This window comes from Sparassis crispa (assembly GCF_003851025.1).
Source record: "Sparassis crispa DNA, contig_000006F, whole genome shotgun sequence".
Classification (NCBI taxonomy): domain Eukaryota; kingdom Fungi; phylum Basidiomycota; class Agaricomycetes; order Polyporales; family Sparassidaceae; genus Sparassis; species Sparassis crispa.
This window is the reverse complement of record NW_020939753.1, coordinates 427,623-454,650: the sequence shown is the minus strand read 5'-3', so window position 1 is coordinate 454,650 and position 27,028 is coordinate 427,623. Positions and strand designations below refer to the sequence as shown.

At 44.0% G+C, this 27,028-nt stretch overlaps 4 protein-coding genes across 4 annotated transcripts; 1 reads left to right on the top strand and 3 right to left on the bottom strand.

Moving 5' to 3' along the window:
* Window positions 1-281: 281 nt before the first annotated feature.
* Window positions 282-2,396, bottom strand: SCP_0701680 (hypothetical protein; the record flags this gene model as incomplete). The annotated part of the gene is made up of 2 exons (XM_027760096.1): window positions 282-379; window positions 1,727-2,396. 2 exons carry the CDS (start codon window positions 2,394-2,396, stop codon window positions 282-284), a joined length of 768 nt encoding a protein of 255 aa, XP_027615897.1.
* Window positions 2,397-11,521: 9,125 nt separating this feature from the next.
* Window positions 11,522-12,130, bottom strand: SCP_0701670 (hypothetical protein; the record flags this gene model as incomplete). Its single annotated transcript, XM_027760095.1, has 1 exon — window positions 11,522-12,130. One exon carries the CDS (start codon window positions 12,128-12,130, stop codon window positions 11,522-11,524), a length of 609 nt encoding a protein of 202 aa, XP_027615896.1.
* A 10,769-nt stretch (window positions 12,131-22,899) lies between these two features.
* SCP_0701660 (hypothetical protein) lies at window positions 22,900-24,298 on the top strand (the record flags this gene model as incomplete). The annotated part of the gene is made up of 6 exons (XM_027760094.1): window positions 22,900-22,912; window positions 22,961-23,201; window positions 23,273-23,414; window positions 23,467-23,520; window positions 23,568-23,756; window positions 23,807-24,298. The coding sequence occupies 6 exons, from the start codon at window positions 22,900-22,902 to the stop codon at window positions 24,296-24,298; spliced, it is 1,131 nt and encodes a 376-aa protein (XP_027615895.1).
* Window positions 24,299-25,651: 1,353 nt separating this feature from the next.
* On the bottom strand, window positions 25,652-26,889 carry SCP_0701650 (alpha/beta-hydrolase; the record flags this gene model as incomplete). The annotated part of the gene is made up of 3 exons (XM_027760093.1): window positions 25,652-26,284; window positions 26,335-26,630; window positions 26,685-26,889. The coding sequence occupies 3 exons, from the start codon at window positions 26,887-26,889 to the stop codon at window positions 25,652-25,654; spliced, it is 1,134 nt and encodes a 377-aa protein (XP_027615894.1).
* Between the last annotated feature and the right edge of the window lie 139 nt (window positions 26,890-27,028).

Here is a 27,028-nt window from a genome sequence, read left to right as displayed (position 1 = left end):
GTTGGGAGCTCGGTAGTCATTAACCCAATGGGGGAGCACTGAAGGATCAGATTTAGGGATGAGGAAAGCGGGGGAAGCATATGGCGAGTCTGAAGGTCTCATGCAGCCTGCCTTAAGATGTCCTTTGAGAAGTTATTTCCATGCCTCTCGGTATTTCTTAGGGCAGTCGTATTGTCGACACTTTATAGTCATCTCAGGATTCTTGAGGACAAAACAGTGGTAGATGTCACTAGGTAGTTCAGCAAGGGGTGGAATGTCATTGGGGAACACAACGCGAATTCTCATTTAGCCTCGATATTCGCAGCGTTGAGCGACTGTTGGTACGCAAGGTCTTCAACGTGTCGACAGACAGCATGGATGGTGGTGGTGGTGACATTGGCTGTGTGCTCATCACAGTCAATACGGCGTGCAGCAGTGTGCTCCTCAAGTTCTCTTAGGAAATCATGGCGCTGCGGCCTCGCAGGAGGGCAAGGCGGGATCGAGATGGGGCGAGGGGAAGGAATTGAGGGTTTGCAGATGTCACGTCCAGATCATTTGTCAACAACGGAATCATACTGATGGTCAAAGAGAAGATGATTTGCCTTGAGAAAGGGGCGACCAAGAATTTCAGGGTAACAACAGTCTCATACAATGATGGCGTGACAAATGATAGAGGATCAGGATGAATCAGAAGTGGAAACCCGAAGCTTAACCCATTCCACAGAATCCTTAGAACCAGTGCCCCAAACATCTCCAAGTGGGAATGCATGTGGTGATAAGTGCACACCCGACACAAACACCTAAACCCCACTAAAACAAACAAGAAGCAGGGGCGATCTGTATGTGAGGGAAGGGCATCGCAACTGTAAAATAAAGCAAGTGGGTCCCAGAACCTCGACCTAGGCCAAAGGGGGATGCAACCTGTAAAGAAATGAGGGTTCGCGATGTACACGCGAAGTCGGGTGACAATCTACGACAAAGTCGCGAAAGTCGGAGGTAGGAAGCTAAAGTCGCGACGCAATTGCCAAACTCGTAGGTGAAGACGAACTAAATCGCAAAGGGCAAGGGAACTATCTGTGGGGGTAGAACACTATGGGGGAATGCAGTATTCACTGTCTCGACGAAGTCGCAGTCAGTCTAACGCAAAAGTCGGATTTAAGACTAATGCAGGTCGCTATCACTATATTGCTATGTCGCTATCGCAGTGTCGCAGTTCGCTATCGCAGTGGCAGTAAGCAGTCTCGAAGTATAGCAGTCTCGCTATGTCGCTATGTCACAGTGGGGTATATCGCAGTTCAAAGTCGCTATCGCAGTAAACACAGTTTTCTCGGTGATCTGAAGTGAGGGGGGAAGTCTCCTACTGGTCTTCGATGATAATCGACGTAGATACAGCAGGTATTTATAGAGGGGAAAATGGGGAAGTGAAATGCGAAAGTCGCAAAATGTCAGAAGATAGATCCTGACATCAGAGGGCGTCGCAATGGTCTAGGACCAATGGAAAAATAGGTAAAGAGAGTGGAGATGTGAATGTTGTACGTTAGCAATGGAGAAGAATGGTAAAGTAGAGGAAAATCAAAAGAAAACATATGTTACTTGTCCTGGACCACATGGAACACTCTAACGACATCTCCAGTCCAGCATGAAGGTAGGGGTCTTGAAGGGGGAAAGTCGAACGATAAAAGGAATGGGATTTGCAAAACAAGGGGTCGTGACTGTTATGTGACACCGATAAGTCGGTGCAACGAACCAGCGAGTCGGCGCGACATCCAGAAAGGTGGCGCGACATTGAGGAAGTACGGACTTAGATGAAAATCGACCAGGGCGCATCGGACTAGATCAAAGGACAATGGGTAAGTGGTATCCGACAGCGGGGAGACGCAAGAGTGGTGCATGAGTGATGAAAGAATGTCGAATCTCGGTGCGAAGTCGCAAGGAGTCAAGCGAAGTCGAACGAAGTCGCGCGAAGTTGGAAAGTTCGCAGCAGGTCGCGAAAGGGTCGGATGCATCTCGGAGGCTACGGGATGGAGTAGTGAGGTCTGAGTGATCGCTGGAAAATGCGTTTTCAGAGGCCAGAAGGTCTGGGAGCGTATCAGCGATCGGAGGAGTTGAGTGAGCATGGAAGATTCCCAGCCTTTCAGGAGGAAACGAGATCGGAAGGCAACTAGGAAATCCTTCCAGGGGAGCACGTCGTATGTATCAGAATCGTTGTAGTACCAGTTGCTGACTATAGCGTCCTGGAAACTGCCAGTAACTTTTGTGACCTTCTTGTCATTGGAGGTGTCATTCTGCTTGAAATACTGCTGGCAAGCATTCTCCCACGCGTGAGCAACGGTGAGAGTGATCTTACCAGGAGTAAGGATAGGAGGGTGCTTAGCAGAGGACTGGACGACAGTCGCGATGGTCGAGGAGGACATCATGGTGACTATATGTGGTGTGGAATCTGAACTGGTGGACGAGATCGATCGGGAATGTGGCGACAGAAGCAATTCAGGTGATGGGGAATGGCTGATGGATGTGGAGAGATCATTAAAGTCGTTCAGTGTCAAGATCGAGAGGGCAGTTTGTGGTTGAGATTCGACTTCGAGGGCCTCCAGGATGTTCTCAATGTTGGCAAATGGGAGAATGCCGTAGAGGTCTCGAATTGCAGATCGGGTGTTAGACGGCAGGTTGGGCAGTCTGTCATGATACGGGGCAACGGGCGAGCACACTGGCTGGTGCTCGTTGACTGATGACTACGGTGGAAACTGCGGAGGTGCGGTTGGGTGATCTCCATGGCTGCACTGGCTCACAGATTGATCTGGTAGTTAGCCTTTTGGGCTCAGCAGTGCGTATCCTCGTGTAAGGTACGCGAGGCGAAGATGGGGTTGTTTGGTGTTCAAAAAAAAGTGTGAGCTGGTCGACGACTGACAAGCACTCAGCAACAGAACAGAAACAATGTGTCTTCATTGTGGTCGTACAGAGAGATCTGGTAAGTAAAAGCAGTAACTAGCATAATGTAACATACCTTCATTGTGGTCATACAGAGAGATCTGAAGACTCAATGAAGGAACGACGCGGTATGTCAACCAGGATCGGGAAAGTCCGTGTAAACCCTACGGCGGGGTTACAAAGGGGTGTAAGCATGTGTCGCAGTTACATTTACGATGTTCACCTACAGCATGCACTACACCCAATTTACTTCTAACTATGACAACACTACACCAATAACCCTCTTGTATCCACACTATTAGATGGTGGTGTGTACACCAATCAAAAAAGCTCGAATTCTTGAATTTCGTAACTAGAGCCAGACCTTCAAAGAAATCGGCAATACTCTCCACATCAATTATCGCACTGTCTCACGCAAACTGAACAAGATGCATGAGACAGGTGACTTCTATGCCATTACTCTGAAAACTGGTCGACCCTCTCTCCGTGATGAGCACAGCTTGCATCATGCTGCCTGAGCTATTACCAGTGGCAATGCTCGTGACACTGCAGATGTCCAGTGCCAGCTTTTTCCCAATGTCAGCCAATGCATCATTCGGTGTGACCTCATTAAGATTGGGCTGAATGGGCGGGTCCATCGTAAGAAGCCCTGGATGAGTAAAGTTTATGTCCAGGAGTGGGGAAAGTTTGTGAAAACTTGTGGTAAATGGACTGAGCCAATGTGAAATTTGATGGTGTTCTCCAATGAGTCCAAGTTCAATCTTTTTGGTTCAGATGGGTGCCACTACTGCAGAAGGAGGGTTGGGAAAGAATATTTGGACAGGAATGTGTGAAAGACAATGAAGCATGGTGGTGGAAGTGTGACAGTCTGAGGATACATCACGTCAGAAGGGACAGGTCGACTTCACCATGTTGATAGTCAGATGAATGCCAACTAATATTGCAGGATTCTTTCTGAATCCCTTTTGGGTACTCTTTATGACTATTCTCTCAGCCCTCATGATGTTATTTTCCAGCAGGATAATGACCTAAAGCACACATCTCACCATGCAATGGTCTGGTTCAAGGACCATCACATCACTTGCCTTCCTTGGCCCCCTTCCTCACCAGATATGAACATCACTGAGAATGTATGGGAGCTTCTGGATACCCGAGGACATCATCACAAACCTCTTTTGCAGAATGTTGAGCAGCTATGGGTCGCATTGAAGGAAGAGTGAGAGAAGCTGGATTTGACTACTATACAGAAGCTGTACATCTCAATGCCCCATCATCTAAATGCTCTGGCATTAGCTCATGGACATTATACTAAATACTAGTTTATCTCTACTTTTGTTCATTTTTTGAGCTTTTTTTGTTTACTTGCTTATAGCATGCTTACACCCCCCATTAGTGACTAATAAACTTGATCTGGTTGTATCTCATTCACATTTTAATTAATTTTCAAGTTTTTTTGGATACATACTCATCAGATATCTAGCTGAATGGATGCATAGAAAATCTTATCAAGATCACACGTCAGTGTGGCCAAATGTGCAAAATATACAGCCAAATCTGGAGGGGCATTATTTTTGGCCACCACTGTATGTGCAGTGACTATAGTGCTATAAACAAGCAATTTATTAGGTTATGCCCTGCCTGTGCCCTGAGTAATCCCATATAATGCTCTAGGACATATATTGGTATCATAGTCCTTTGCAGCACTGCATTCCAGGCTGCAATATGATGCATTCTGCACTATGAGTATGAGCTTCCTGCGCTATGATGTCACAACCTCTGATGTGGCTGAGTCTGTCACATGTAACCCATGTGCTGGGTCCATCACGCGGGTAAGTCTTTCGCTTTTCACCCAGAGTGTCCATAATTCTGGAGCTCCAGAATTATAAGAGTGCCATAAGCTGAGAGCATAATTATTAAGAAAGATAAAAAAGGGAATTTGAGTATATAAAGTAGAGCATCCAGATAACAGAAATATATTTTAGCGCATAATTATGCACCCTGACAATCCACCATCACTATCTTTTTAATTGTGAACTAAGCACGATTTTTAACATGTACTCTATCTGCTTATCATGGCCAACATACCATCACCCTTCTCCTTCATTGTAGTCGAGTTAACACTACACCATATTGCTCATATGTAACTCGGGTGCTGGTCACGTTGTCACGCACCAAAAGTGTTTGGCTTGTGAACACATAACCACCGGTGAAGCGCTCAACGAAGAAGTCACGTGACTAAGACGGAATCTGACAACATTGGCCGAGCGTGTCACCTGATGCTCACATTATGCTATTGGACGGGAAAAACTCGGAAAGTGCTTTCTCCCTACTTCTCCCTGCTCGCTTTATGCTATTGGACATGGAGGTCCCAAAAGTTTTGTCTTCTCTGTTTCTCTCTGCTCACTTTATGCTATTGGACATGAAGGTTCTAAGACATTTTTTCTTCCTACTTTCCCCTTTGATCACGTGATGCTCTTATTTTGCTATTGGCCAATTTGCCATGTAACACTACTATGTAACAGTCACAAAGGGTGACACCCGAGGGGTATAAAAGGACCCCCGAGGTGCCCCGACCCTCAGTCTTCTCTCCCCACTTATAACCCCTATAAGTGAAGAGTTCTCCCTCCACTTGTAGCTTACCCTACAAGTGATAAACTAAAAAAATAGGAGTTCGTTCCACTCCTCCCTGTAACTTGTTACTTGTAATCAAAAGGATCCCAACAAAGTCAGTTCAGTGCAGGCAGTGAGTTGTTACTAACACAACTACTGCACTCTCACATTGTTTCTTTTGGGTAGTCTAGCACACAGTTGCTAAATACTCAAACTGTTCTCAGAAAGTTCTCGGACAACATGTAGGAAAGTTATCGGCCAGGCACATCGTATTAGGATGCACGCACTCGGTAAAGCTCTACACATGGTTGTAGGCACCCGGATAGGAACACAGAAGACTCGGTAAGCCCTGCACACAGTTGTAGGCACCCAGATTAGGAAGAGGAAGAAGACTCAGAAAGCCCTGCACTGATTGTAGGCCTCGTATAAGAAAACCCGTTAAGCCCTGCACTGGTTGTAGGCATCATATAAGAAGACAGAATGCAAGCCCTTGCACACAGTTGCTAGGCATCCCCCCCTACACTCCCCCATCTGTATTGTGCAGACTCCCCACCTGACTTCAGACAACAAGACACACGTATAGCTCAGGTGTCCCTAACCTACTATCATAAATTTGATATCAACGAACAACTGTGATAGCCCAGCGTACTTTCCCTTTTGCCACGCCCAGTGAACCACAGCGAAGTACCACTCACTTGACCAGGAGTCAAAAGCTCCTTCGACCAAGGCCTGTGTGTACCCCGAGTCGACAACGTGCACCAAATTTCAGACAGTTGTTCAAATTTCCTTCACAACCGGTGTCATCAGGCGGCACAGACTTTTCGTTCACTATATAGTGTTGTTGGTGAAACCTTGCCACTTTGCCTTGTTTATGCCATGTGACTGTGACATGATCTGGCCTTGCTTAAATTTATACAGCTGGATATCTGGAGGTACCTCTGAGTTAGGACTAGGAGGCTTCCATATACATAGCTGAGGCAGGGACTGCATAAATGTGGGAACACTCAATTTCTTATGTTGTCTCTAGGCCTGTAGATACCTCAGACATAGGTATAGTGAAAATTCCAATGTTTCTGCAGTTTCACCACTCTTGCCATTATTGTCAGCACAGTATGAGTTTCACCTCACTGGCACTTAGTGTGGCCTCATTTTGCCCATGACACTACCATTATAGATGAAGATGATCTCTTCCAGAGACACTATCATCACTGTGGTTGATGCTGGTGCATATCATAGTTGGTGAATTCGCTCATCCACTTGCACTTGGGCCCATTGCTCGCAATCTCGATATTTACAGTGTACTCACAAGTGGTGCGATGTGCTCATCCCCAGCTCCTTGGACCATGTCATATCACTTTAGAGTCCCTTTGCAAATCTCAACTGGATATCACACATCCATTTACAGGTGAATTTTCTCCATGTATGTTAAGTTATGATGTTTGCAGAGAGTGCATTTGCAGGATTTCACAATGCATATACTTGTAAAATGTCCAGACAGTGCATGGGTAATTTCAATGTCATGACAATTCAGGTTAGCACTTCGTGATCACATGCCAATCAACCTCACTTAAAGCTTCTTCAACATCAATGTTGCTTCTGTGCTCAAAGACCAAATGTGGGCCCACACACCAGCCTGGTTACATCATGGACACAGCAGCATGAGGTATGACAGGATGTCAACATGCTACTTTTCTCATTGGTCCATTACAAGACTCAATGTTAGTGTAGAGCAGGGGTATACCCCTGGGTACTTTGAGCTGTATCCCTACCCTTACCCTCCAAGGGTACATACCCTTCACCAGGGGTAAGGGTACAGGTAAGGGTACCAAATCCTGAGGGTATACCCCTCAATATTTGCCTTATTTGAGGAAATAACATTATAGATATTAAGTTTAAGGCTTGTAACAGTCTTCTTTTTCCTTTGAAGCTTCTGTAAACATAGTCTGTATAAACCTTAATTACATAGTACAGTAAACTAGTGCTTTACTGATACTTCAAATGAGATGGGAGATCCACAAATAGTGGGATATCTCATACTAAGTTTTATATTTACCTGCAGTGTTATAATACTAATTACTAGTAGTGGTATGTATAACATGTTCATTAGATCAAATAGCAACTATAACAGGCCAAACAACAGTTCTTATTTTGTGGTTTCAAAAGTAATTATACATTTTCTGATGCAATGTTCAAATTGACATGATGTCATCTTTAGTGTATTGCATATGAATATTCTAACTTTTATTAATAGCCAGAAGAAACACAGTAACTCAGTCTACTTATACACTAGCAAATAAGAGACACTTTAGTCAAGTCTGCTACTATAGAATGTACCTGAACAAAGCAAGGAAGACATTTGACCTAAGATTGCAGTAGAGTTGCATTCACAAATACATTCACCCAATGACTTTTTATACTCTGGGACATTATGCTATGGGATGGGATATCCTATCTAAGGACCTTCTACTCTCCAATCTTAATAATACAATGACTAGTATAGGTCTTTAGATAATTATTGTAGTCTAACAGATATATTCAGACAAACGATAGCCTGAATAGCTGTCAGCATACAAATAAATCACATTTTAGGATGTCCTTAAGATGTAATGTCCTTAAAATGGGATATCCTTAGAATGGAATGTACCATTTTTATATAAAGTGTTAATAAAGCACTGATTTACTGTACTATGTAATTACAGTTTATATAGTATGGCAGTAGATGAAAATATGAAACAACAAATATACAACAGCCTAAAAATACATCTTCTGCTAACAGTGGGATACCCCTGACACCATGGGATAACCAGTAATACTGGAATAAACAATTAATGTCCTAGCCTAGTAGGATATCCCACATAATAATCATCCCATATGCCCAGCCTATACTCTATCTATGCCCTGGGCAATCTCACAGAATGCCCTGAGACATAATAGGTACCATGGTCAGTCTGACACTTAAGAAGCTCTTAGCTATGACATACTATAGAAGATCTGCTTTGTATGTAATGTGCTGACTATGGAAGCGCTGTGAAATGAACAAGTTTATTTCGGAGTAAATAAAATTGTCCGCAGGAGAGAACACCGAAATGTATGTGCACCACACAGTGTTGCATACAAATTTTGATGGGTGGGGGGAAGGTTCTGTGGGGCTTCATGAGGGAGCAGAAATCGGAGGCGTGAATTCCCAAAAGGGGACCGCCGATGAGATTAGCCCACAGAACCTTCGGAGCCTGGTAAGTTGATCCCACGGCCAGACCATAGTGGGTCAGCCAGGGAGATGAGACCATATTTAACCAGGCTAGAGAATAGAGAATGGGAGGTGGGTGGGTAGAAAAAAGTGAGACTGGAATGGGGGTGGGTGGCATGTAGAGAGAAAGGAGGTGAGGGGACGTGTCCGTGCTGGCTGAATGCGATAGAAAGAACAGAACATGAGACGTGTTTAAGATGGTTAAAGAGGTTCGTACTCAGGATGACGAGTTCACCCAGGCTGTGGAGGATGGCGTGAGTGTGAGTATGAGATGACGTACAGGAGATGTCTGAGGGAGAAGTGTTAGAAGTATGCATGTACCGACAGCAGCACCAAAAGGTGATGCTAGCTAATGCCCAGATGGCCGCGTTGAAGGCATTGGAGAGGTCGAGCCCATCCTTGAGAACAATGAGGGCCTCAATAGTAACAGGAGGTCATTTCACACATTTCGAATTAGGAGGAACGAGCTTTGCAACACCTCATCGAACATGACGTAGCATGTCATGCCCATGCCATGCAGCACCATTGACCATGTGCCAGTAGTGTAGTCCGGCGAGCCAATTGGAGAGTGTCTTGTCCAAGATTGTCCCCACAGCTGAGGCTGCAAATGACGAGGAGTGATTCGGACACTGGCATGCACTGTGACTTGGGAATCACATGCTGATCACAGTACTGCATGAAGCATAGCAGGCCTGCACTGTAGTTGCTGTGAGTGGATTCGTTGAGTGAGCAGAGCATCACTTGAAAGAGTTTGAGGATGGCGATGGAGGGAAGAAGACGCTCGAGTACATGTTGAAAGGATCAGGAGTGAGGTGTGGTCCAGAGGAGGACCCGGTCACTGGCAAGAATGGGAGGATGATGTGATGAAACAATGATACAGTTCTGGAGAGTCAGACAACAAGAGACACGTACACGTCCTCCGGGAGGTGGGAGAGTGGCGATGTGGTGGACATCATTGTCAATCTGTGAGAAGAAAGCTGTGGCCTGAGCATCGACATCGACGTCTCGTAGGAGGTGAGCAATGGGAGATGAGTCATTCATGAGCAAAGAGGTGAGAGATGGATCTGGGGAGTGTGATGAAGAGAGGTAGATAAAAACATTCTTCCAGGTATATCCCTCGTGACACATGGTCTGCAATATTGTCCTTGGTGTTGACATATATAAATGAGGTAGATAAGCCCGAGATACAGAAGATTTCCTCGGAGCGACGAATGCAGAGATTGGTCTTCGCATTATTGGAGCGGCCTTTCTCAAAGGCCCCGATGACACCCTCATTGTCACTCCTAATTAGGATATTGGTGTCCCAGATGCCGAGTTTGTATGCGATGAGGATGGCAATTTCAGCCGCAATGCCTTCGAGCCATCCGATGTCTCAACCAGGTGTCTTCCAGCCCTCAAGTGAATGCCAGGCCGCCCAGTGGCCATTCCAAACAATGCCGATGCCAGTGCTAGTGAAAGCATCTATCCATATACTGTAGTTCCGAGTAGGTCCATGGATGGAGAGTGAGCGAGGTGCAGAAGGCACAGAGAGGGTGGTCTGCCACCATCGTAGATCTGAAATGACAGAGAAGTGCATGTAGCATGGTGCGAAGTCATTATTGAAGGTGCGGAGCCAAGCATATAAGTTGCTCATGTATGTACGTCCACGTGTGTGTATGAAGGTAATGTGTGAGAGTTTGCTGATGATACGTTGAGCTTCCTTCTTCGGGACTTGAGCAGTTTCGTACATTTGAAGAAACAGGAGTAGGTGAGATAGGTATTTCAGACGCTTGCGCTCGGAGAGGGAAATGGTGTGTAGTGAGATGTTCCAATGGAAACTGACATAGTCAAAGCAGTCAGCGAAATTCTGGCCTTTTGTCAGGTGCCATGGGATGCCCATAGGGGCTATCAGCGCTTTCGCATGTGCAAGGTCATAATGGTATGAGAAGCCATCCGCAAGGAAGGGACCCATTATATATGGGAAGTGAAAAAAAGCGAAGTTGTCGACCCATTTTACAATGGGTGACACTTTGAGGGATTCCCAGATGTCCACCGTGGCATCAGCGATCTCTCCTTAGAGACACGACACCGACACAAGGCCAAATGGGACATTGTGGTCCATGTAGAAGAAACCTTGAGAGAGTACAACGAGAAATCGCTTGTGATCCAGTTTGACCGGGACTGTACGATATGCTCCAGCCACATCTAGGGTGGTGGCTTGTGTGCCCGGTGGTGCAGATGAGATCTGCAGAATGCGAGCACGGAGAGTGAGTCTGAGATAAGAGTGTAGATGGAGGAGTGGTAATGATTTGATGTGTGAATCATGGTCCCTTACTTGGTTGGTGTGCATTTCGAGCCAGGAGCTGGTGAGCATTTGAGGGGTGTGAGCCCCTGTGGACGTCTCATTGTCTCTGGTGAAATGCTTCTGCCAACTCGTAAGAGAGTGGGAGTCTGCAGCGACCATGAGATGTGAATGCACCAGCACGATATTGTAACAGAGGGATAGGATGTGCATGAGAAGATATGCATGAGATAGTACATGTGAGTTAGCACAACAGGAGCGGGAGAGTGTGCGTGCGAGATGTGGGAGAATGCTTTATGAGACAAGGAAAGGCAGAGGGCGCAAGTGTGAGAAAAAGCCCGAGAAGGCAGAGTGTGTGGGAGGAAGTAGGTTTGGGAGAATGAAGATGCAGAGGAAAAGAGAAAAGAGGAAAAGAGGAGAGAAGAGAGCTGCCAGAGAGGATGTACAATTTTTGCTATGTCAGTGGCCTTGCCCCATCACGTGGGATAGTCTTTGGCATCAATCTCATCATTGACGGATTGACCCAGTACTCCTTTGTACGAGAGATGTCGGCAGATGCAGAACTTGTCAGGTTCACTGCAGGCACCGACTTTGGTCGCGACTTGGAGAGGAGATGATCGGAAAGGTCCAATCTTTGCCTCGAGTTGAGTGCATGTAAAGGGATCTGAGAAGCGACCGAGAGAGAGCTCTTCAGAGATGTATTTGCGAATGATGTCAGTATAGATGTTCGTGCTCAGCAGGTTGTCCGGGATGAAGGACTCAAGAATGGGGGGGAGGTCTCCAAGTGGGAAGCTATGTGTGAGCTTGAAGAATAGCTCGGGGTATCGTGAGAGGAGATCTGCATTGTCGAGATATTGCTTGAAGTCAGGAGCAGAGTACAATGTCAGAATGAGCGAGAAATCGGGATCACGGTCAAATGGAGAGGGTTCGAAGTGCAAATCATCGAAGAATATGTGAGGCTCATCGAGAGCGGAGAGATTTGGAGGGGGGTGCCACTCCACAAATTCATCAAGAAGATGTAGCCGCACACCAAGAAGGAGGGTTGCATCGCCCTCCTTAGATGCATTTTCGTGTGCAGGCTCCATGCTTGGAGGAGCTGCAGAAGGAACAGAGATGCTGTTCAGGATGGTGCTGCTTGCAGATGCATTTGGCAGAGTTGAGCTGAAACGTGATGCAGAGGGGGGCAGAGTTGGAATGCAAGACAAGCTTGTTGTTAAGATATCTCGCGAGTGTCTCGACACCTTACATTGTTGACATTTTCGTGCATTGTGAGAATTTGTGGCCAGGTCGATGACAGCAGAGGCAGAGGGGAGTAGAGCTGGAATCAGTTCCTTTGCCATCTCGAAAGGAAGGTTTCTTTGTAAAGGTGTTGCGAGGGTTGCGATGAGCATCCCGATCATATGGCTCGAAGGCACGACCACCCTTGCTGGGGTTCCTGTCAGGTCCGGAGAACTGCAGGCGCGGTGCCTGCTTGTCGATAAGGATCTGAGATCTCAACAACTCCAATTTGACTGCCTCGAATCGTCATTGGTACACGTCCTCATTGTACGCTTCAGGTGATATGGAGTAACGTGTTCGCTGCTCGACGTCAAAAGTAAGAATGGCGCGGAAGTTGCGTTTGAAGTCATCTTGCTTCGACAGGAAGTGGTAATGTTCTTCCTATCATTGGGTGACTGCCTTGTCTGCATGTGTGTGAAGAAAAGAATTATACCGGTTCCAGGCTTTGTGCCAGTCTTCCGCATCCATTTCCGATTCTGCTTAGAATTGAGTGAGGTCCATCAGGTGGCACTTCACCTCACTGGAATTGTAAATGATGTTCTGCTTGATTGAAGTGGCATGATTATGTAATTTGTTTGTAGCAGAAGTGGTAAAAAGAGATAAGGGAATATGTACTCCATTGTGTCCAAGATTGTGAAGGGGTGTATTCCGAAGCTCTGAGCATGAGAAGTGGAAGAGAAAGGGTGCTCGCATTCAATGGAAAAGAGTAATTTTGGAACGGGATCGGAGATTACATTGGTAGCTAAAGGTAGCGAAGTATTGATTAAGGTCTGGACTTTTTTCTGAGAGCCAGGGGAAAATTGGGAAAAAGCGGAAAAAAGTTCAAGATAATTATTAGTGGGAGGAATGGATGTAGGAGGTAATGTAGGGGTGAGAGTGGAGGGATGAGAGGTGTCATGAAGAAGAGGTTCATCACTGGGAACGTTGGCCTCCTGCGCATCTCTGCACCATTGCAAAAGAAGATTATGGGTGACCCTCACCAGGTTCTCGCTCTTCTTTTTCTCGATCATGAGGGGCATCAGCCCTGGGAGATTGGGTCCTCCTGAGCTGCCAGAGCCTGATCTGGACTGGATCGTTAATGTGTCTTTGTTAATCACACTTGCAGGAGCAAAGAAGTCAGTGATTGTGAGAGATCTAGGAGATCGAGCAGTAGAAAAAAGTGAGATCAGAATGGGGACGGGCAGCATGTAGAGAGAAAGGAGGTGAGGGGACGTGTCTGCACTTCCTTCCTACTTAAGAGGAGTGTGCACGGACCTCAAGAATGAAACACGTGTTGCCCACCTTCCAGTGAATGTCGCACTTACAAAGCCAGCACTTAACTGATGTCGTACTTGCAGGCTCGCAGATGCCAGTGGAGCGTTCATATTGCTAAGAGCTAGGGATAAAGGGCACCCTGAAGTGACATTGTTACTACCACTGATGGCATGATGACCACCACCATGAACTCTGGGCTCTTCAAGTCATTGTCATTCTCACCTGCAAACACTCAAACTCCAGTGCTTTCTCTCAATCTGTGCATTGCAAATCTTTGCACATTTATGATATCATTTCTATCTACTCATCTGGACTTTCAGGTTTCAGACCTGCTCATTCATCTTGAAGGTGAGCGTATATCTATGGCACAAATTGCCAATATTAATACTGGAGTTAGTGACTTACGAGAAGTTTTTCATGCACCACTTAGAGATGCAAGAGAGCTAAATGCTGCTGCATGGGAATGGTTGATGACTTGTAGTTTGTAGTTTGTAGTTTCAATTCAATTTGTTTCTTATGCTTTTTATCCTACTCATAAATCTGTAATGTACACCACTATCGATACAGCTTTTCTCATGACTGGGATCTATTATCAATCATTGAGATACAGTGAAGTGCCCTCTTAGCTGAGCTGGTAGAGCATGCCACTTATAGTGTGTCATGGTAAGGTCAGTTGTTTAAATCAGCCAGGGGGTAATTTTTGTTGTTGCACCTGGTACTGCAGTTTTGTATATAGTTAATTTCCTCAGCAAAAGTCAGGTTTTTTTGCATGTTCGGGTGTTCTGTAACATGGTCATGCATAGCAACAATGACAACAATAATGTTAATTTTGCAATTGTCTATTACCTACTGTTATATTCATGACATATGTTTTACATAACCTGCCTGATTAAGTGAAAAGCCTGTCAAATAAGAAAAAGACTTCTCGCCATCAATCTCTGTCCACAACCACCAGGTGAGTGTTTCTAAACCTTTAGATCCTACTACTAACTCTATTTACCTAGATGTCTCTGTCAACTCATGCACATTTGCAGTCTCTAAAAATACATATAGATAGGTTTATGCGTAAGAAATATAATATTATGGAGCCTGTGTGCTTCTGAAAATCGCATTTCATAACTGATATTTGTCATCACACTATAGATTATATTAAAGCTGAGGTCAGAAGGGTACCCTGAAGTGCAGAGGATAATGCTAAAGATTATTTAAAGGATTATTCAAAGTCAAAACTAATTTAACAACTTGGATTTAGCCAGGATTGAACTCTTAACCTTAAAAGAAAGTCATATCACTAAACAACTTTACACACTTTAACCACTACACCATATCAGCTTACCAATATATGCTTATGTATAACATATATAGTAGATTTTGCTGAAAGGACTTAGACAAGTTCTGCTCATCACAAAAATGGTAACTAAGTTAAACATAAGATAAATGATGTTTTTAGTAACATTTTATAGCTGCTATACTGCTATTTACATTATGACACCTATATATTAACTTTATATATGTTGTAAACTACTGTTAATCTTGTAAGCACTATTGAAGATTTAGTTTCTAAACTTAGAATTTATAAGCACAGCCTTCTTATTAAAGAGGATATAACAATTTGATTGAACAGTATAGTATGTACTAAAGATCCCATGATGAACATTCTTTGTCCTATATTTAACTCAGTTACCATTTTTATGATGAGCAAAATTTGTCTAAATCCTTTCAGCAAAATTTACTATATATGTTATGCATAAGTGTATATTGATAAGCTGATATAGTGTAGTGGTTAAAGTGTGTAGAGTTATTTAGTCATATGACTTTCTCCTGAGATTAAGAGTTTAATTCTGGCTAGGTGCAAGTTGTTAGATTAGTTTTGGCTTTAGATAATCTTCAGCATTATCCTCTGAATTATCTTGAGATCAGCTTATGATACTTTAAGGAAATAATCCTTATATTTGAGAGCCTGCTTATTAGATGGATATTTAAGTTCTAAATGTAACTTATAAGCAGTAAAGATTATTCTTAATAACTGATATCACTGAAAAGCCCATAATTTCCAGCATATTATTATTACAGTAACAGATATATATTAAGAAGTGTCTGGCAGATTTCGCAAATGCCAGAGTAACAGCATGTGATCTGAAGATACACTTCCTCAACATTGCAAAGTATCAGCTTACCACTCATTTTGTTTATGTGCTCATTCTCCACTATTTAAATTTAAAACCCCTTTATACTATTATGAAATAAGTTCACTCACACTCTGAGTCTGCTGAGAAGAGCAATCAGATAAGTCAGCACTTTAGATGAGAGAACTTCATATTGTGGATGGTTGACTCTCATTTTTTAGTTGTTGAGATGATCTTAAAGGCTCCAGATGAAGCTCAATGAGGTACACTAATAAAAGTTTTTACTGTATTAAACTGATTAAAATGTGTTGGAAGAGTCAGAGGCCTTCTCACAGCTGCCAGTGTGACAAAGGCACATGATTCCTCAGTTGTCTTTGCTACAGCCACAATAGGTCATAACAGCCATCTTTAGATAGGACCCAGCACACACACAATGTCAAAGAAGAGTGCTGTAAAATGTTTTAAATGTGAACATCATTCTGCTTCGAAACAAGCTCCAGTTATCGCTCCTCAAGTGGCTGAGCTTACCAACACTGCGCTTTCAACTAGTCGATGGTGCTCATTTGAGGCATCACAAAAAATCTAGCAGAAGGTCTGAGTGAATAGAGTCTAAAGTCTAAACTTAAAAGAAAGATACCTCTGAGTTCTGCCTGAAAAGTGTTAACTGAAAGGAGCTCAGTGTTAGGCTAAAAGAATGGCATCGAGAATATTACTAAGGGCATGAAATTTTAACCTGCTGATACTTGTTCTGCTTGATGGACCAATGAGAATGGTGTATTGCTGGTGACTTGCTTTGCTAACTTGATAAATGTTAGTGAAGTGAAATTGCTTCAAAGGTAGAGTTTATCAAATTGATTTGTGACAGTGGTGCTTTTTCAAGGGATGCAAACTGTCCTTTACTATATTACAGGGTCTAATGATATCATCGTGTAATGCACTGAAGATGCAGTCAGCCAGATGAATGATGCTGGTGTGAAAATGTTCCATTAAGGAATATCAGTGAGTGAAATCGCCATTCTTTAAGGGTGCTATTAACTAGATTATAGACACAAAAACTAGAAAGAGCACAAGAGGCTCAATTCCTGGCCTCTAAGATGCCCTCTGTCACTCACAAATACAATCTCAGACACAATCCTGAGACAACATTATGCCCTATAAAGTCTCAGAGGACGTGACTATATCCCCTGAAGATGCAGTAAAGTTTGAGCATACTAAAGTGTTTTACTTCATTTACACTTGGCATGAGCAAGGCTGCAGCACACATGAAAAGCTTGACATGAGCACTAACTACATCAGGTACTCCAAATTAACCAGGAGGTGCTAACCAGATAGGATGATGATGGATGATGCATCAATGGAGACTGGATATGAGTCTAAAGATGACTATTGACAGTGCAATACCTCAATCAGCCTATGACTTGGATCATGGCAATATAGGCAGTGCCCACAGTATTAAGGTTGTATGTGCTGATGAGGGTTAAACCCATGTTAATCATCTTCTCACTGAGAGTATATATTCTATGAAATGCAGATTAGGTTTCATATTGAGTAAAAGACATATAGAGATACATACTCCTCAACAGAACAACCAGTACTAATGTTAATGTCCTGTCCAAATAGAGTGTTTCTGCGCTTATAAATCTTAAGACATCATGAGCTGAGTTAATATGGCTGAAAGATGTGGTAGTTTTCCCTGACCGTGACATGAGTGAGAAAGGACATGTTGTTAAGAACTGGAAGAGCATAAGTCGAACAGCACGAGATAGATCAGAGAATGCGAAAATTCTCACTGTAAGTTTTAGTGTTATCAGTCAAGTTGCTGAGTTAAATGAGGATGGGGCAAAAGTCGAGAGGATCCAAGAGGGCTTTATACTTCATATGCGGTCTCTTGACAGATGTGCCCACAACAGTCCCATGACCTGCAGTATGCGTGCGTCCATGCAGTCACCACTTTAGGGTACCCTTCTGACCTAGCTCTTAGCTTCAACATAATCTATATTGTGTAATAGCTAAGAGCCTCTCAGGTGTCAGACAGACCATGGTACCAATACATGTCTCAGGGCATTATATGGGATTACCCAGAGCAAAGGCAGGGCAAAGGCAGGTCCAATGACATAATTATCATATGGGATGTTCTATAGTACTAGGGCATTGATATTTATATCTTAGTATTACTGGTTGTCCCATGGAGCCAGGGGTACATAGGGATGTCCCACTATTAGTAAAAGATGTAACAATCATATTGTATAAGCTCTAATTATAAAAACAGTGACTAGAATACTGTAAATAAGTGCCTTATTTGCACTTTATATATGGTAAAATATTTATAGAAAGCAGGATATTCCATATCAAGTATTGTGTATGCATTTGTAATGTTATAAAGACTATATTACTATTGGTAGCATGTACAACAACTTCATTAGCTTATATAACAACTAAGACAGGTCAAACAACAATGTTTATTCTCGTGTTTTAAAATCAATTTTACATTTTCTGACATAATGTTCAGACTAACATGATATAATCTTTGGCAGATAGTATGTATCATAGCTATACTACAACTTTCACTAAATGTCTCAAGAAATAGAACAACTCAGTCTACTAATATACTAGCAAAGGAGATATATTCTTGTCATGTCTCCTATCATATACTGTATTTAAATAAAAAAAGAAAGACATTTGACCTAAGACTTCAGTCAAGTTACACTCAGAAATGCATTCACTGGATGACACCTTTATATTATGGGATGTCCCTTTATGTGATGGGATATTCCATGTAAGGACTTGTCACTCTTAAACCTTAATTCAACTGTTAGTATAAATCTCTAGATAATTATAGTAGTTTAATAGAAACTTCAGGCTAAAGAAGAGACTAAATATCTGTGAATCTTAAAATCACATCTTAAGATGTCCTTAAAATGGGAGATCTCACCTTATATAATATGCAAATAAAGTGCTTGTTTATATCACTATAGTCAATGTTTTTATAATTAAGGCTTAGATAATATGATAGTGGAATAAAGTATAAAAAACTACATGTACAATAGCCTGAAAATATCTCCTTTACTAATAGTGAGAAATCCCTATGTACCCCTGGCTCCATGGGACAACCAGTAATACTGAGATATAAATATCAATGCCCTAGTACTATAGAACATCCCATATGATAATTGTGTCATTGAACCTGCCTTTGCCCTGCCTTTGCTCTGGGTAATTCCATATAATGCCCTGGGACATATATTAGTACCATGGTCTGTCTGACACCTGAGAGGCTCTTCGCTACTACACAATATAGATTATGTTGAAGCTAAGAGCTAGGTCGGAAAAGTACCCTGAAGTGTTTTAAATAAGATAATATAAAAATTTAATGTAAGATTGAATAATATATTCTGAATCTACATGCTATCTTCTCTATAGTCTCATATTTAAAAGGTGTTAAAATGAAACACTAGAGATAGAACATAGAGTGAATTTATGAGACATCCTAAAGTTGGACTGTTCCTATTATACTGGGACCTTTTATAGTTATATCATTTAAAAGATGTAAAATGTCTCTTTACCTTAAAATTTATAAGAGATCTATTAGTATATTCATGTCTGAAAAAGAGCTATATACTAATGTTATAATTATCAAAAATAAAGCTAAGATATGATGTCTCCACACTGAAATGTCCCATGTTAACACCTAGCACTGTGTAACATGTGACAATATACAGGGAAGCCCATGGGATAAGAGAAAACTATGGGACAAAACTGGTTCATTTTCTGTTCCCAAGTTTCAAAATATACTTCTCGGCTCTGAGACAAGTCAGGCCTAGGACTCTCCCAAGATTAGACCAGGACTTTAAAAAAAGGACCTGAGAGACTATGCCAAAAGAGCCTTTTAAATACAATCCTTTAGTAATTAAGTTCAACCTAAGAGGCTGAGTTGAGAGGTACCCTGAAGTGCATATTTATACTAATCTGCACTTTGCACAGTGAGCTCTTTCGTAGCATACACAAGATATCAGTGAAGCTGAAATAGGCTAAAACAAAAAGGAGACTGAACTGGCAGTACAGATAGGCATGTATAAGGTGAAGGAGTCCTCAAAGCTGGTTTCACTGCTCCTATAAGGCCTAAAACAGCATTCAGGACCAATGCTAAGTCCAAGATCTGTGAAATGGAAGAAGGGACAGATATTGTGAGAGTGGCATGATCAGAAGAATGGAGAGCAGCTTGAAGTTGGATGAGATTAAAAGACTGTGTATTTGAAGGAGCTTGCATAGTGGATCTAACCATTGTAAATGATGAAACACCACTCTTTCATGAGGAATGGAGTAAGAGGATAGCAGACACTATCATCACTGCATTAGCAAAAGATAACTGTTTTTCTTTGAACATATTTAAACTTTTCATCTTAAAATTCTTAATTATAGTGAATAGTTTTCAATAAAAATGATTTTGAGACCTTGAAAGACTATAGCTTAAAGGCCTTATGTCCTTATTTTCTTATTTAGAACCCAAAAGTTGGCTAAGTTATCAGATAAGAAAGTGTTATCTTTTGCTGATGCTGAGTATGTACATGTAGCCATTGTCATCAGCATTTACCCATTTCACTTTGAGTATGAGATGAATGTGTGTGAGCTTTTAGTTCAAGTCAGACATCGAAGTTTTGCTAGTAACTTCTCCATCATTATTCTCACCTTTATCATTACTTCTTTAGCTACCACAACTTACCAGTTAGCTTAATCACAACATGATAGTTCAGTACAATAGCAACAGGCTTTCATAAGGTGCAGGTGCAACCTCATCATCAGGGGGAGGTAACAGGCTGAGCCACTGACATTGATGTAGTACTGTAGGTGCAAGGCAAAAATAAAATCTTGACCCTGCTTATCTCATGTGTCTCAGATTGGAAACTGACTTTGAGGTCTTATTGTGGCAATGCAAAATCGAAAGTTGTGTTTCTGCATATTTTTGCACACTGCTGTAAAAGAATATAGCTTAGAGGCCTGATGTTCTTATTGTCTTATTTAAGACACCCAAAAGTTGGCTAAGTTATGAGATAAGAAAGTGTGATCTTTTAATAACTTGTCATTGCTTTACAATAATTTTGCTAGATTTTAAATTTTTAATATCTGGTTGTGTCCTTGTTTTAATGATATTACCTGATACCGTCATATATGAACAATAGTTCCCTACAATCTATTAAGTGTCCAGATAGCTATGTGATTATCAACTGTAACTCAGCAGATTTCAATTAATTTATATCTGTACTATCTTGTAAGCTGGGTCTTCTTGTTAAGGAGAGCTTCATGACAGCAACTTCGAGCTCCCATAATATTACAGTAAGGATCCTGGATCACATCAACAGACTCCTCCAAAGAATTCTGTTCCCAGTGTGTACTGCAAAATCAAACACTCCTTAAAGGCAGTGTGACAAAGATGTTGATGAGAGGGCCGAGGTGCAGAAGTGAGGGCAGTGAACCCCAATATCGACCATAGGAACGCACACAGACAACAAGCCAGATACAGTTATTTGCATATGAAACTGCAGTCCTCGGTCCACAGCAACTTGTTTGTCTCAGACAAATGTTACCTTTTAAGGTGCTGCTGGATGGTAGAATGTGACAGGAGATGTCACACTTGCGATGTGTGCTGCCACTTCATCTGTCACACCTGCAACTTCAACGACAACAAGCTCGCATGTATCTATGAGATAGTCAGTGTATTCAGGTGCTGCAGCTTCTTTCATTCTCAATTAGTTTTCTACTGCAGAGCCCAGGTTGTGTTCATGGCTACTCAGCACAGAGAAGGCCCAAAATATCTGTTGCTTTACTCTCATGTCCAATGACACATTAGTTTCCACAGAACTCTGTGAGCCCTGAGTCGCATCTGAACTCACCTTCCATCACTTGGACAATGGTTTACAAACATATAAAAAGGGTAAGCTAGAGCCATCATGTCATCGCCCTTCTTCCTTATCCATGGCTCATCCATTCCAGCCTTCCTCACAGAGCAGCTCTCAGACGGCGCCACGCACTTACAAGTTTGTGGAGCAGCACTTTGCCCCCTCTTTGAACAAGGAGAATAATTCTGACCAGTGCACCACCACCTTGGCAGCCCGTCCTCATCACTCAGATTAACAAATCTCTCATTCTGTATGACTAGATGGTGCAGTCAATCCTCCACAGTATTACCATAGCCATGATGAGATTAACACCGTTGTCACATACCAAAAGTGTTTGGCTTGTGAACACATAACCACCGGTGTAGTGCTTGACGAAGAAGTCATGTGACCAAGACAAAACTTGAGATTGTTGGCCAAGCATGTCACCTGATGCTAGGAAAGTTATCGGCCAGGCACATCGTTTAGGACACACGCACTTGGTAAGCCCTGCACACAGTTGTAGGCACCTGGATAGGAAGACAACGAAGACTCGGAAAGCTCTGCACACAGTTGTAGGCACCCAGATAAGAAGACGAAGAAGACTCGGAAAGCCCTGCACTGGTTGTAGGCCTCATATAAGAAAACCCATTAAGTCCTGCACTGGTTGTAGGCATCATATCAGAAGACAGAATGCAAGCCCTTGCACACAGTTGCTAGGCATCCCCCCCTACACTCCCCCATCTGTATTGTGCAGACTACCATCCCGACTTCAGGCAACGAATCACACATATAGCTTAGGTGTCCTCAATCCACTATCATAAATTTGATATCAACGAACAACTGTGATAGCTCAGCATACTTTCTCTTTTGCCATGCCCGGTGAACCACAGTGAAGTACCACTCACTTGACCTGGAGTCAAAAGCTCCTCCGGCCAAGGCCCATGTGTACCCCGAGTCAACACCGTGCACAAGGCGTATAAATACTGGCCTATCCCCGATGTTCTGGCCCCACCTGCACGGGCACAAGCACCCTCACTGTTGGGTACTTTCTGCTTCAACAGTGCCACTTTGACAAATTCTGCTGGTGTTACTCATCGACAACATGTTGATGGAGCACTGAATCATTCCATCGATGCACGTCAGATACCTCTCCCCTGAGAGGCTCCGGCTCCTACCATTGCTCTTGCCCCTATTGATCATGTGCATCCTGAGAACCCCGAACATGTCACGGAGGCTGCTATTAACCCTGCTCTTCAAGCTGTCAATCCTGCACACAGTGCAACTGCTGCTGGTGATGTTCCTGTGCCAACTGCTCTCACTCACGCTATGCAGTTGAGCTGTAAGTCCTACTACTGTATCTTTATGTGTTTGCTCACAATGTTTGCAGTGTTTGACCCTAAAGGTCATCTCGTTTCAGCAACAATGCTGTTCAATATATATGAGAAGGTGGCTGTGCCACATTCCAGCAAGCTAGTGCTTCAGATGAAGAAGGACAAGAGTACAAAGTGCTGCAACATCAAGCTCGATGACTTGACTTTGCATAGCACATTCATCGCAGCATTTCTGACTATCCACGACATTACTAACCAATATGTTGTGAATGTTCAGCAAAGGCCTGCCTTCAAAATGTGATGGACAGGCTCCAAGTAAGTTTTTGTAAACTGTCTTGATATCACGTAGCTGACATACTTAATGACAGCGGCAGCAAGGCCACAGCTCCGACAATTGAAACTGATGATGAATTCAAGATGACACTTACTGCCCTTCTCAAGCATAAGAACTGCAGTGTCAGTGTTAAGTTTAATGTTACAATGATGGACCAGTTTAGGCATCACAAACATGTGAGTTGTGTGTCGGGTCACCAGTCTGTTCATTGCACTAACCCCATTAAAGGTCATTGATCTTGACAGTGAAGCTGCAGATAATGAGCTGATGCATGGCATGAAGGTGAGACTTATGCAGTAGTGTCTGTATTGCATCTCACACTTTCCTAGGTTCCTTGTCTTGATCAATTCAGTGATGAGATGCAGCTCCATGGAGACATCATTCTTGAGCTCAAGCAGAAGTGGGCCCGTCAGGAACACCGAGGTGAACACGGTAATCCAGGCCACTGCTACGTTGATCCGACCAGTCAGCATCTTAGATTGAACAATCTCAAGCTCAAGACTTGGGCCCGCGCAATTGTAAGGACTGTTTTTTTAGTCCGGCAAACACAACCCTAATAAGCACACAGGCTGTGCACAGCTGTGGAAACAGTGATCTGCCAAATGAACTGGGCTTCAATATTCAATATGACAGCCACCTTACTGCAGCCAAAGCACGTGATCATATGGGTCCGCAACCACTCAGTGCAGGTCCCCTCCTCCCTACCGCATCACAGGATCTGAGTGCCATGCTCATGATGGCAGTGATGCCTTTACTTGTCAGTCTCATTGAATGCCAGGCCCCTGCAGCATCATCAGCATCCTCTGTTCCATGCTATTCTCATCCTTCTATACTTTCCAACACACCTCTTCCGAACTTCAGCAAAGAGCTCAGGTGCTGCCTCCGTGACTTTCAAACAGTGACTGGGATCAACATACTTCACCTGGAGGAGTCTCTGAAAGTGAAGGCTATTACTCCAGTCATGATCCGAGATATGCCTGTCCCGCATCTCTGTGAGCTCTCAGGGGCACTTAAGGGCCACATGTGGCAGTTCCAAAGGTTTTTGCAAGAAGTGGTGTGAGTACGTGAAGGATTGGTGAAGTGTTATGGACTAATTCACACTCGTTATGAGTATATATGCAATGAGCTGACATTCCTTTTGAGATCCATTTCCATAGAGCAAACTAATGGCTACTAGTACATAGACATTGTGTAGTGTGGCTAAGTAATACTGCAGCCTACTACGAGTATCCACAGTTAATAATCCATTCTATAGCATTCTCGGGCATGATCAAAAGACATGCTTGCTGAATCAACCATGAACGAACATCTGCATTGATGGCTGCAGCTTCGTGGCGACAAAGCCAGGCCTTAAGTGAATGGAATGCTTGTTCAATAGGATTCATATCAGGTGAGTACGGAGGCAGATAGATGAGTTTGACACCTGAACAAGCATTATAAGGCCATGCGAAGAACTGCCAAATACCCAGGCTTGCTTACTGCACTCATCTTCAATAATCTGTCTCACGTCCTCATCATGATGAATTGTGCAGTTGTCAAGCACAATGACACTTCGGGGCCCAGAATATGGAGTAAGTTTTGGAGCCTGATAAGTAGAAACAGTCAGTCTAAAGTCTCCCGCACGGAAATGATGCATACCAGATCTTTGATGACAAACTTGATGAAGCGCTCCTTCATCACAGAACCTTCAAAAATGTCGAGGGCTATGATCCCATCCAATGAAAGAGCAGGCAGTACAGAATATCGCTGCCCATGGATGAATGTTGTGCGATGAACACAAGCATGTCCGATCCCAGACCAACCCTCCCTTCATTGATTTGTCACATCATCTACACTCAACTCATCCAGTCATACAAAATATTCCACAGGTATGTTACCGTACGCTGCTGCCAAGTAGTGCGAAGGTGTTCATCACATTTCAGTGCCTCTTTTGCAATCTTCTTGTGACTAAGCGATAGACGATGCAGAGCACGGGATAATGTGGAGATCGTTGCATCTGTATCATGAGCACGTAGAAGATGTTCCTGTAGTTCATCAAGATACAGTGTTGGGTCTGCTTGGAGGAGGCCAACTAGATAGTTGACATCCCTCATATCAAGATCACGAGGAAGGCCCCTTGGTGTCGCAAATGGGTTGTGAACCACTCCATAGTCACGGTGATAATGAAGGATATCCCATACAGTCCATTCAGAGCATCCAGCAAGTTGTGTGATCTCAGAGATTTCTCTTCCATCCTGCCACCAGAGGACAATGCGCTCTCGCAATTCCTGGGAGAGGTGAGGACTCATCAGAGTGTGACAGGTCACAATTCTACACTGTATAAGGCAATATTTGTCCGGGACAAGCAAGTTACTGTGGACCGAGGACTGCAGTTTCATATGCAAACGACTGTAGACTAGGCCAAAGAACGGATTTACTGCATATTGCCCTTCAATTGTCTCACTAAGAAGTCTGCAATCTCATCGAATAGGCCGCCCGGTCCACCGTATTTATCGTCGGCGTCCTTCTGGTAATCTAGCGAGTGCTCCTCACCGGCAATTACTTTCATAATCACGTCCACGCCAGCCTCCTGCAGCAGCGCATGCATATGCTCTGACTCGTGCACTAGGACAGCCGAATCTGCCTCGCCGTGCACGAGAAAACACGGCGGCCAACCGCGCATCACCCCGAACTGGGGAAGTAGCACTCGCTCACGGGGAGAGAGGACCCCGCAGACGTCGTCGAACTGCATGCGCCGAAGCTCACGCGCGTCGTGCGGCGTGTCTGCGACTGTCTCACGGAGAACGGCGCTGAGGCTCGGCTGGTGGATCCCCGCGTAGTAGTCGAGGTACACGCCGAGCTGCAGGTAGAGCCGTCCGAGCAGCATGCGAGAGTTCGCGGGGTAGCCGGGGATCGTGTACGTCTGTGGGTGGTAGGCGAGCGGGGAGTCGGCAGTCGGCGACAGGCGCTCCGACGAGGGGTAGAGATACTCAGAGAACTGGGATGGGTCGAGCAGTTCGCGGCCGCGGAAGAAGACCTCGCTCTTCGGGGTGAAGTACTGCGAAGTCTAGGAGACGCATCGAGAGGATACTGAAACTGGACGAGAATGGTACATACCAGGAAATTACCACCCATGCCATACATGGAGAGCACCGCATTGGGTTTCGGGGACGCGTGCATCGCGGCAAGATAGGCACACAGGCCACCGGAACTGCTGCCAGCGACAGCGATGGATGCGGAATCGACGAGAATGAACGGATGCTCGTTGTAACGCAGACGTAACTGAGGATTGATGTCGACCGAGAGAAAGCGAAAGACGTCCTGGACGTCGGCAAGGATGTCGTGTCCGGTGGCTGGAGGCATCAGTCTGTAATCGACAGTAACAAAGGCACACGCAGCAGCAGTGATCCGTCCTTGAAGACGGGCCTCGTCAGCGAGCTACACAGCGTGTGCAGACGTATACACACTCTGCAGCCAGGCGGGGAACCAGCTCTGCCTGTTTCCTACCGTCAGAGCACCGCCGTGGAAGTACACAAGGGCCGGGATGTGGATGTCTTCAGCCGAGGAAGCGTTGAAGGCAGATACGGGGGGAAGGTAGAAGTCCATGGAGAGGTCGATGCCTTGGACATGCTTGTATACGAAGGTGAAGGACTGTGGGGAAGATGACGACATGAAAGATTTGCGGCGACGCGGACGGGTTGCAGCTAGCCCACCTCTGGAGAGAGACTGGGACTACGAGACGCGTGATGTTGGGTCACGCACAACTAGGTCACGCCTCGACGCGTCGCGTCCCACGAGCGCTCTTGTCACA